Genomic DNA, 12,221 nt, shown 5'->3' on the forward strand with positions numbered 1-12,221 from the left:
CTAGCAGAATTTATGATTTCTTGCCATTTTTCAGAGAATATGAATGATAATACAAAAGCTTTTCTTTCACTCATGGTTAGTGTTTGGCCGAAGCCATTTATTATTAATCAACTGTGTTTACTCTTTTTAAATCATAATGGCAACAGAAACTACCCAATTGATCCTGATCAAAAGTTTACATACCCTGGTGATTTTGGCCAGATAACATGCATACAAGTTGACACAAAGGGGTTTGAATGGCTATTACGGGATACTTTGTGGCATTTGCATAGTAATGGCTTTCTTCTGGCGACTAAGCCATGCAGCCCATCTTTCTTCAAGTGCCTCGTTATCTTGAAACAGCCACACAACAGGTTGGCTGTATTTCACCTGAAGTTATTTGTGGGATTTTCTTTGCATCCCAAACAATTTTCCTGGCAGTTGTGGCTGAAATTTTAGTTGGTCTATCTGACCATGGTTTGGTTTCAACAGAACCCCTCATTTTCCACTTTTGATTAGAGATTGAACACTGCTGATTGACATTCACAATTCCTTGGATACCTATCTATATATTTCAACTACCTTTTTGCCGCAGATCCTTTGACAATTATTTTGCTTTCCACATGACTCAGAATCCAGAAACATCAGTGCAGCACTGGATGAAAGATGCAAGGGTCTGTCAGGAGTCCAGAAATGCATTGACCTTTTATATACACACACACTAATTGCAAGCAAACAGATCACAGGTGAGGATGGTTACCTTTAATAGCCATTCAAACCCCTTTGTGTCAACTTGTGTGCATGTTTTGATCAGGGTCATTTTGGTAGTTTCTGTTGTGATTATGATTTAAAAAGAGTAAACACAGTTGACTGATAATAAATGGCCTCAGCCAAACGCTAACCATGTGTGAAAGAAATGTTTTTGTGTTATTCATATTCTCTGAAAAATGGCCAAGAAATCAAATTCTGGCAGGGTAAGTAAAGAGTTATTTGAAGTTCTTTGAACACTAAAAAAGTCCCCATGTGAAAATGAATTTTGTGTATATCCAGAAACACTTACTATAAAAACCGTACTGTCTCTTACACACAGGGAAATAAACATATTGAACAGAACAGTAACGTGACTTGGGTCTGTCTGTGTTATATCTTTGGAGATCCCTTCACGACACCATGAAGCTGGTAGGCAATTTGAACTTAATTCTTGCATTTATCTACTTATGTTACTAAAAGCGGTCTTGAAGGTGAGGGCTGAAAGACCGCCTAAGCCACACTTACACCTGGCTGCACAATGGTACCTGGAGCACCCCTGATGCTTCCATGAAATACACTTTTCAGTTGGCAACCTTATACCATGGGTACACAATTTTTAAGTTTTTAAACCATAAAAGCAGTGGGAGCTTGGAAGTTTACAGAAAATGGAGGGGGAGAATGCAGGTTCCCTTTCATGGAGGAAAATTGAGGCGCTATATACATCCTAGATGCATAATTTAGGGTGTTCCTAGGGCAAATATGAACTGATTTGAACATGCATCATAAAATTGCAGGTACTGCAAGCCTGCGTGTTATCAGCAATTTAAGTTTATTCCCATTTGATGGACAAGGAATTTTTACTTTAAGAAGCCTTACCTGAACCATGGATTCTGAAAGTTGTGTTTCATCAATTTCTAATATGATTTTTTTAATGTCTTCATAAGGCAATCGGTATGAACCTAAGAAAATGGCTGAAACATTGGACAACAATTTAATTAGTAATTAAATATATTTAAATATTTACAGGATACCATGATAAAACAATACCGTAATAAAACAGAAGCTGACTGAAAAAGCATAACACATTGTGGTATTGATTATAAATTTAATGTACAGTGGGGACGGAAAGTATTCAGACCCCCTTAAATTTTTCACTCTTTGTTATATTGCAGCCATTTGCTAAAATCATTTAAGTTCATTTTTTTTCCTCATTAATGTACACACAGCACCCCATATTGACAGAAAAACACAGAATTGTTGACATTTTTGCAGATTTATTAAAAAAGAAAAACTGAAATATCACATGGTCCTAAGTATTCAGACCCTTTGCTGTGACACTCATATATTTAACTCAGGTGCTGTCCATTTCTTCTGATCATACTTCAGATGGTTCTACACCTTCATTTGAGTCCAGCTGTGTTTGATTATACTGATTGGACTTGATTAGGAAAGCCACACACCTATCTATATAAGACCGTACAGCTCACAGTGCATGTCAGAGCAAATGAGAATCATGAGGTCAAAGGAACTGCCTGAAGAGCTCAGAGACAGAATTGTGGCAAGGCACAGATCTGGCCAAGGTTACAAAAAAATTTCTGCTGCACTTAAGGTTCCTAGGAGCACAGTGGCCTCCATAATCCTTAAATGGAAGATGTTTAGGACGACCAGAACCCTTCCTGGAGCTGGCTGTCCGGCCAAACTGAGCTATCGGGGGAGAAGAGCCTTGGTGAGAGAGGTAAAGAAGAACCCAAAGATCACTGTGACTGAGCTCCAGAGATGCAGTCGGGAGATGGATGAAAGTTGTAGAAAGTCAACCATTCTGTGTTTTTCTGTCAATATGGGGTGCTGTGTGTACATTAATGAGGAAAAAAAAATGAACTTAAATGATTTTAGCAAATGGCTGGAATATAGCAAAGAGTGAAAAATGTAAGGGGGTCTGAAAACTTTTTGTCCCCACTGTACAACAAATGCTGATGTAACTGTTAAAAAAAAAAAAAAAAAACTACAGTTAACCTTACTTTTAATATCACTATCAGGCTTCATAACAACACAAAATCAAGGACTATTAAGATATTAACATTAAAAATAAAATACAACAACGCAAAAGAATGCCTTGAACAACCTGCAGGTACAGACTTTGTAATTAGCCAATACCTACCAACTATGCAATAAAGTCTTTAACCGGAACAGCAACATGTTTGTAGTTTTGTTTACACTATTCATCAACAAACATATTCATTGCCTACTTACCATGAGAATATTTTAAAACTACAACTCCCAATATGCAATGAGTCACAGCCATTATTAAAGGACATGCTAGGGTGAAGATGGTGCTGGTGAGTGACTCACAAGCAGACAAAAAGTAGCCGAGTGCTTATTGTGTTTTTTTTATTTGTTGAATTTGTATAAACAGTACACCTGTGTGCACATATGTGTTTATGTTGCTTCGCAATATTGTTTATATACATCAATGGTATCAAGAGCTTTGGAATTTACTGCTGGCTGCTATAGCAGCTGGGGCCTTATGTCTCTTACAACTCTTGTCAAGCCACCTGTTGACTTTAAGGTGGAAGTGATACAGCTGGCTATTCACTTCCACAAGCAGCGGAACCCTTCAATAAATGTACCAGGAAGTGGTGTGTACTATATCACTTCCTGGTCTGGATTTGTCATTCCCTGTTAACACCGGCTCGGTAAATTCTAGAAATGTAAAATTAATGTAAAGGACCCCCTCACACACCCAGTGTGAACATGCACACGGAACTATTAGTCATAAATTTTAGAGCCATTATTTACAGTTACATTTAAACAGATGACCTATAAGGGCTTTAATGGACAATTTTGGGTACTGGAGTTTGTTGCAGCTTCATGGGCACAGCCAGATTTAAGGCTAGACATGTCGGGTAACTTGTTACTCTATACAAACTCATCTTTTGTATTAAAAAACAAAACAAAAACACATTTGCTAACATATTAGCTTGGTGTACACTAAAATTAACTTTAGTGTATTTTTTACAAAAATCCGGGTTTGATAAATGTGTGCTATGATCATGCAACATAAAAAATTACAACTACCAAACCTTTCTTTCAAATTCTCCTGTCGCTATATCAGAGATCACAAACCTCCTAGATGTTCTCTTACTATCATGGTAAGCCATAGAAAAAATGGAGGTATAAGTTTACCTAATGTTATGGCTTGTGTATTGGACCAACTTAAGTATTGGTGCAACCCTCCTAGACACAAAGCATGGGCATATATGGATGCTACAACCATTCCCCATGGTGATCCTAAGTTTGCCCTTATAGTCCCTAAAATTGGAGGCACTATGCTTTGCCTCCACAGCTTTGACCGTGACAGCATCCCTTAAAATATGGAGGAAATTGAATTTTTTCTCTCCTCTTTCTACGTTGCTATACAAACTAGCTGTTCCCGTAACGGTTTTGCATCACTTCATCCTGCAAATTCACCTATACTATTGGCAATGTAGGGGCATTACCCTTCTTGCTGACCTATACGACAATGGCTCTCTCCACACATTAGAAAATATAAGCTCTCATTACCAGCTACCCCCCTCTGGTCACTTTAGTTATTAGTGGATCTGATCCTTACTAATGCAACATCCACTACCTTACATTTAGAAATCCCAGCTTCACTTCACCAATTTTTCCACGTACCCTCCAGCCCAATTAGCGGCATATCGGTGGTCTACAATATATATATAATTGTACTGACTGCTTCTCCAAGCCTACCATCATCCTCATATGGGAAGTGCCTTCCATGACAATGACAGGAAGAAAGCTTTATTACATACTTGTCGTCCAGCTCTGTAAAGCACTGGGAACTGTTACAGAAGACTATTCATAGTTGGTACCTCACACCATATAAAATTTCCAAATTCTACCCCTCCCAGAAGGCCATTTTTGCTGGAGGAATTGCAGAGAAATTGTTTCTCTATTTCATATTCTATGGACGTGCAAATTCCTAAGATCATTCTGGAACAAAAAATTCTCTATAATATACAGTATGATATTATAGGATATCCCATAGACCCAGACCCTTCCCTGGCCATCCTCCATTTAAGCATCCACGGCTTTTCCCCAAATGTTAGGGCAGTGCTTAAACATTTAATCATGGCAGCAAAGCTCACAATCACTAAATGGAATCACAGACACCATCTGTCACTGACACTATCAAAACGATCAATCACCATGTGCTATGGAAAAACTATTGTCGATTACAGACCTCAAAGTTATGACATTCAGAAAAAAATGGTCTATGTTGTTGACTAACCCTAGATGAAAATTTAAGGTTTGATAAAGTACCACTATACGGTTTTTGTGGATACTCGCCTTTGTCCTCTTTCAATTAGCAGCATTATTGTGACTGGCATTTTTCTTGTTAACCACTTCCCGACCAGCCACCGCAGTTTTACTGCGGCAGAATGGCACAGGTGGGTGAAGCGACGTTATGTTACGGCGGTCGCGATGATCAGAACCGATCAGTCTCCAGGCCCAGGAGAATGATTTCTGGCCCAGACCTGCTGATCGGTCCTGACGAATGAAAACCTCCCCTGCCTGTGTAAGTGTAAACACAGACAGGGGAAGTGATGTCATCTCTCCTCGTGGAATTCTTTTCTGCTCCAGAGAGAGAGGAGAGGACATCCAAACGTGAGTTGCACCAACACTACACTGACACAGTACACGTAGGCACATATTTCACTTAGATCGCCCCCCCAGTTAACCCCTTTATTCCCTGTCACTGTGTCATCCAGTGCAGTGTTCATATTTTTCTATGATCACTGTACTGGTGTCACTTGTGACACTAATCAGCGTTAGGGTACTTAGTAGCGGCCACAGATAGGTCTAGGGACGCCCCCCTCATAAAGTTTTAATCCCTTGATCACCCCTTCACCGTATTAGAGTCACGGTGACACTGGTCAGTTAGTTATTATTTTTATAGTTTCAGGGCACCCGCCGTGTATTACCTAATAAACTGTTTAACCCCCTGATCATCCAGCGGGTGATATCAGTTAGATTTCAGCGCCAATTAGGGTCAGCGTCGCCCCAGGCAGTGTCAGATTAGTGCCAGTAGCGCTAACAGCCCCAGTAGTTTAGGGTTGCCAAAAACACAGTGTTAGCGGGATCAGCCCAGATACCTGCTAGCACCTGTGTTCAGCCCCTTCGCCCAGCCCAGCCCACCCAAGTGCAGTATCAATCAATCACTGTCACTTACAAAACACTAAACACCTAACTGTAGCATTCGCAGAGTCAGGCCAGTGTTAGCGGGATCAGCCCAGATACCTGCTAGCACCTGTGTTTAGCCCCTTCGCCCAGCCCAGCCCACCCAAGTGCAGTATCAATCAATCACTGTCACTTACAAAACACTAAACACCTAACTGTAGCATTCGCAGAGTCAGGCCTTATCCCTGCGAACGCTAACAGTTTTTTGGCAGTGTTGGAAGTAGTCGCTGACAGACACTGCTCTTTTTTTTCCTGTGAGTCTCACTAGTGAACCAGTAAATTTAGAGGCCAAAATGTCAAAAATCGAAGGTACACTAGTGAAGAGCCCTACATGTTTCTGAGCATGACAGATAATGAAGAGGAAGTCACCCATCTGTCAGATTCAGGCTCAGAATATGAACTCGTAGACAGCAGCGGCACCCTGACAGATAGCTTTGACGACGACAGTGGTCCCTGCCAAGGTCAGGTGTACCCGACACTGTTCTTCCGCTGTTGTTGAGGTGCAAGAACAGCAGGGCTCTCGTATGGTGCAGAGAGCCAGTACTAGCGCTGCTCATCCTTCTGGTGAACTGGCAAGCACCAGTGGCCTAGTACATCCCGGTTGTACATCCAGCACTGCAGTATCATGTGGTGATGTGGAGTCAGTTAAAGCTGGTGAGGTGGCTAGCACAACTAGTGTCCCACAGCCACCAAGAAGACAAAGACAGGCCCGTCGAGCCCATAGTGCCCTTCCTGCTGCATTTGCCAATTTTACGTCACTTGATTTTGATTTGATGTTTTTCATGGAAGATCTTTATAGATCTATATAGCGGATATAGGCGTGACACCCGCTTTTATTGTCCTTCCTGTCCTGACCAACCTGGTCTTTGCATTGGTGAACGCTACCACACACTAGTGGAGTATTGGCGTAGGGTACAATTTAGGGTACATACTAATTTGTATGCTGGTCAATTCATTGCCGCTAATCCCCAGTTGACCCTTGCCAGAGATTGGAGACCTATTACTGTCTCCGAATTTAAGATCTTCCAGGGCCTATCCCTCCTCATGGGCATAACTAAAAAAGGTGAGTTGTGGTCATATTGGTGCACTGACCCAATTCATCATATGCCCCTGTTCTCTGTCTCCATGACCAGGACATGATACGAGCAGATCTTGCAGTTCATGTTTTTCAATGACAATGAACTCTGTCATCCTCCGGGTGACCCTGAATGTGATTGGCTCTACAAAATTTGGCCCCTTGTAAACCACTTCAACCAGCAGTTTGCAGCCTTGTTTACTCCCGATCAAGTTGTCTGCATTGAAGAGTCCCTGATTACGTTTTCTGGCCACTTGTCATTCAAAGAGTATCTTCCTAGCAAGCGTGCCAGATACGGGGTCAAGATGTATAAGCTCTGTGACAGGGCAACAGACTATACAATATAGTTTTATGATTTATGAGGGAAGGGATAGTTATGTAGAGCCGGAAAACTGTCTAGACTACATATGCCTCGTTTCCACTGAGCGGATCGGTTCGGTACGCTATTTTGGGTGTTTGCATTATGAAAGCGGCCCATACAACTGAACCGAACCATTCCATTCAGGGTCCTACTTCAGATGTGGGGCCATAGAAAATGGAACGGTTCGGTTAGGGCGGAGCTACGATACATTCCACTGATTGGCTGACAGAAAACCCTATGCTGTGCTATGCTGAGGATTTTTTCTAAACCCTGTATGGCCCCTTGTGGTCCCACTTGCAGTGGGGTGGGTGCGGCGCTAAATGTATTAATCCAAAAGTAAAAAACTGAATAAATTGAATCTATACGAGTGATTTTTGTACATATCTTGTGATCAACACTATATATACACATATTTGTTTTTTTTTTTTTATGCTTTGTTATTCCATCTTCCGTGATATTTCACTTCTATATTTATGACTCATATTATTATTATAGTAATTTATAGGATTTACACAATTTTCTCTTTTTTTACTTGTTTATATGATTGTCATTTTCCCTATTTTGAGGTTTAGGGATTTTGCCTTAGTTTTCACCACTACTGAATGTTCATTCATTTGGTTTTTTGCTCACTTTTTTTCTTGTTATTGTGGCATAGGGACTTTGTTTTAGTTTTCCATTTTATTTTTCACCACTACTGATTATTCAATTTATTCAGTTTTTTACTTCTGGATTAATACATTCAGCGCCGCACCCACCCCACGTTTTACACTTATTTGAGTTTTTGTATTTAGGACTTTTGGTGCTGGCAGCTTTATACATAAATATTTTTACTTTTTTTTTAATTTTATTTTCAAGGGCAGCGTTAACCATTCAGGTTTTTTTTTTTACTATCTTGGCATAAAAAAGTGTCTGTATACTTATTCCAATTGGCTCTGCTGAATGCTTATGTGCTATACAAAGCTTCAGGACGAACTGGATCATTCCTTAAATTCCAGGAAGAGATCATCACAGCCCTTCTGTTTCCAGACGGTGCTGTGGCCCAACTTCCCAATCCAAATGCATTGAGCCGGCTGCATGAGAGGCATTTTCCGCATGTCCTCCCTGGTACCACTACCCAAAGAAATCCTCAAAGAAGATGTAGTGTCTGTAGAAAGCACGGATATAGGCGTGACACCCACTTTTATTATCCTTCCTGTCCTGACCAACCTGGTCTTTGCATTGGTGACTGTTTCGAACGCTACCACACACTAGTGGAGTATTGGCGTAGGATACAGCATTGCACAGTCCTAGGCACACTTACACAGGGTCTCAAAAGATGAGATGGCCATCACATTTTGAGAAACCCTAATCTGGAATGTTTACAGTTTATATAAAAGTGGAAAAAAAAAAAAACACACACACACACAAAAACAAAACAAAAATTAAAATAAAAAAGCCAAAAATAGTTGTGGTTTTATTTTTCTTCTCTCTCTATTGTTCTCACTTATATTCGCTCTCTAGTTCACTCTCTACTCTATATTGATTGTTTTCACTCTATTGTTACTGTATTTTAGAACTGTAATGTTTTATTTTTACTATGTTGTATTGTATTTGCTTTGTGGGTCTTACTGTTATACTGAAATGTTACTTTGTTTTATTGTTAACCATCATTTGCTTAGCAGGTACGCCATTCAGCTGCAGCATGGGTTTATTTATTCTGACAGCAACAGTGTTTGCTTCCACGATACTTAAAGACGTGACTCCAGCGCTTTAGGAGGTAATTTCACCACCACAGTTAAAAAAAAAAAAAAAAGAGCATATATATGCCGAAGCATGGGGGCAGGGGTGGAAGAGCGATTTGCTCCTAACATTAGGGGCGGATTGCCCCCATGCTTCGGCATATATTTTTTAGGCACAGATTGCGTTAATAAATCAAGTTGTTTTATTGATTAAATGTTTTATCGTTACCATTGTTTGGTTTTCTGGTATGCCATTCAGCTGCAGCACTGATTTACTTATCTTGACAGCAACAGCGTTTGCTCTCACGATACGAAAAAAAATAATAGTGAATGTATGCCCATCATTAGAAGTGGGTGGATGAAGGGCGGTATTCTAATGGTGGGCATACCCACCGATCAATCTCTTTTTTTCGTTCAGCCCATGGGCTGCATGAAAAAAATAGGATTTTTATAACAGCTTACCTGTAAAATCCTTTTCTTCGAGTACATCACAGGACACATAGCCACAGGATTTACTGAATGGGTTATATAGGCACTTCTAGGTGATGGACACTGGCACACCCTAGACAGGAAGTTTAGATCCCTTTATAACCCCTCCCATTACTGGGATTACCTCAGCTTTGTAGCAAAGCAATATACATGTATTAGAAGAGGGGAGGGACCTCTGTGTCCCTCCCGTGATGAACTTGAAGAAAAGGATTTTACAGGTAAGCTTTTATAAAAATCCTATTTTATTTTTCGTACATCACGGAATACAGAGCCACAGTATTTACTGAATGGGATGTCCCAGAGCAATGCTTTCTGAGGGGAGAGAGACAAAAAACAAAAAGTAGGGTGCAATCAGACCTGAGGACCTTATACTGCTGCCTGAAGCACACTGCACCCAAAGGCGATATCCTCATGCCTTCTCACATCCACCTGAAAGAATCTGGTGAATGTATGGACTGAAGACCAAGTTGCGGCCTTGCAGATTTGAGCCATGGAGGTCTGGTGATGCACTGCCCATGAAGCAATAACAGCCCTGGTGGAGTGTGCTTTTATTTGAAAAGGTGAAACTTTCCTCTTCAAACCATAAGCTTGAATAATTACTTGCTGAATCCACTTAGCAATAGTAGATTACGCCGCTGCCTCTCCTTTTCTAGGACCTTCAGGCAATACAAACAAAACAACCTGAGCAGTTGCCTCCAAATAGATTTTGACTGCTCTCACTATATCCAGAGATTGTAGTGACTTTTCTTCCATAGAACAGGGTTCTGGAAAAAATGAAGGCAGAACAATATCCTGGTTTAGATGAAAACCTGAAACCACCTTCGGTAGAAAGCTAGGACGAGTATGCAATACTACTGTGTCCTTGAGAATGATTAAATATGGCTCTTTACAAGAAAGAGCCGCCAATTTTGATACCCTTCTTGCAGAGGAAATGGCTACCAGAAAAACTAGCTTCCTTGTCAAAAGGACCAAGGGAATATGTTGTATCGGCTCAAAAGGCTGTTTCTGTAATGCCTACAGAACTAAATTCAAGTCCCAAGGGCTCAGGGGTGCTCTAACCGGAGGATTAAGCCGCGTTACCCCCTGTATAAAGCGCCGGGCCAAAGAATGCGAACCAAACGGATGTTGAAACAATACCGATAAGGCCGAGACCTAGCCCTTGATAGTACTCAAGGCCAGCTTCATCTCTAATCCCATTTGCAGAAAAGCAAAATCCATGACATACTTTCTGGGATGCCAACCCCTGGATTCACACCAAGAAACATATGCCTCCCAGACTCTATAATAAATGACTCTGGAAGCTGGCTTCCTTGCATTAATCAAGGTAGATATCACTGAGCCTGAAAGCCCGCGATTTTTCAGAATGTGGGTTTCAATAGCCAAACCGTTAAATTTAGCATTTGTAAGGTAGGATGGAACACTGGTCCCTGCGATAGCAGGTCTGGACGTGGTGGTAGGGTCCATGGGGGCCCTACCATCATCTTTACTATTTCTGCATACCAAGATCTTCTGGGCCACCAGAAGCACTGACTTCTTTTCCCGCTTGATCCTGCGAAGAATTCATGGTAGCAGCAGAATAGGAGGGAATGCATAAATCAGTGAGAACTGATCCCATGGGGTCACCAATGCATTTGTGCCTCATGCAAGTGGATCCCTCGTTCTTGACACAAAGTTGATCTTATTGTTGAACCTGGATGCAAACAGGTCTACTGTATGTCCAGGATCCCCCATCTTTGGCATATAGCCAGGAAGATGTCGGGGTGAAGAGACTATTCCCCTGGGAACCAGTGTTAATTTTAGTCTTAGGACTAAAATGGCATTTTAGTTTTAGTCCCATTTTAGTCTTCTGCAATTGTTTTAGTCGTATTTAGTCGACAATCTCCAGTACATTTTAGTCAACTAAAATGTCCTACGTTTTAATCAACTAAAATCTCCAGTATATTTTAGTAATTGCAATTTAGTTTTAGTCATAGTCTTTTGACTAAAATGGCATTTTAGTTTTACTCTCGTTTTAGTCTGACTAAAATGGCTTTTAGTTTTAGTCGTATTTTAGTCATCTAAATTGTTTTAGTTTTAGTCATATTTTAGTTGACTAAAATAGTATTCATTTAGTCGACTAAAATGTTTTAGTCATTTTAGTCAACTAAAATGTTTTAGTCGTTTTAGTCGACTAAACTAACACCGCTGGAAACAACTGCTGGCGACTTAAGTAGTCCACCTGCCAGTTCTCTACCTCTGTAATGAAGATTGACGATATGCACGGCACATGTTTTTCTGCCCAGGTTAAGATAAGGTTTACTTCTGCACAACTCCTGGTGCCCCCTTGGTGACTGATATAAGCCACTGTTGTGGCACTGTCGGATTGGATCCTGACCCAATCCTTCACCACTCACAGTGTGCTCTGTTAAACTTTCAGGAGCCACACTCCTGGGCCTGTAAAGCACCCCGTCAGATAAATATGGCTGAAAAAAAAAAACAGTGGTCCAGCTCTCTAAAAAGAGAAGTGTTACAGGCAAAACCTTGTTTCTTCAGACACGAGGCCGGGTACCATTCAATTCGGCCTGGAAAAGGCACTTTGAATGGATCCGGTTGCATGGCTTGCCCCAGC

The 12,221-nt window shown here is 40.9% G+C and overlaps 1 protein-coding gene across 1 annotated transcript in view; it reads right to left on the minus strand.

Annotated features, from left to right (window-relative positions):
* The window catches only part of DIAPH3 (diaphanous related formin 3), a 1,160,230-nt gene that overhangs the window by 625,358 nt on the left and 522,651 nt on the right, over positions 1–12,221 (minus strand). Inside the window, exon 20 of the mRNA XM_073614238.1 lies at positions 1,606–1,700. Within this exon, the coding sequence (XP_073470339.1) occupies positions 1,606–1,700 (95 nt within the window). The remainder of the gene's footprint in view (positions 1–1,605; positions 1,701–12,221) is intronic.

The sequence above is a fragment of the Aquarana catesbeiana genome, linkage group LG02, assembly GCF_042186555.1.
Source record: "Aquarana catesbeiana isolate 2022-GZ linkage group LG02, ASM4218655v1, whole genome shotgun sequence".
Taxonomy (NCBI): Eukaryota; Metazoa; Chordata; class Amphibia; order Anura; family Ranidae; genus Aquarana; species Aquarana catesbeiana.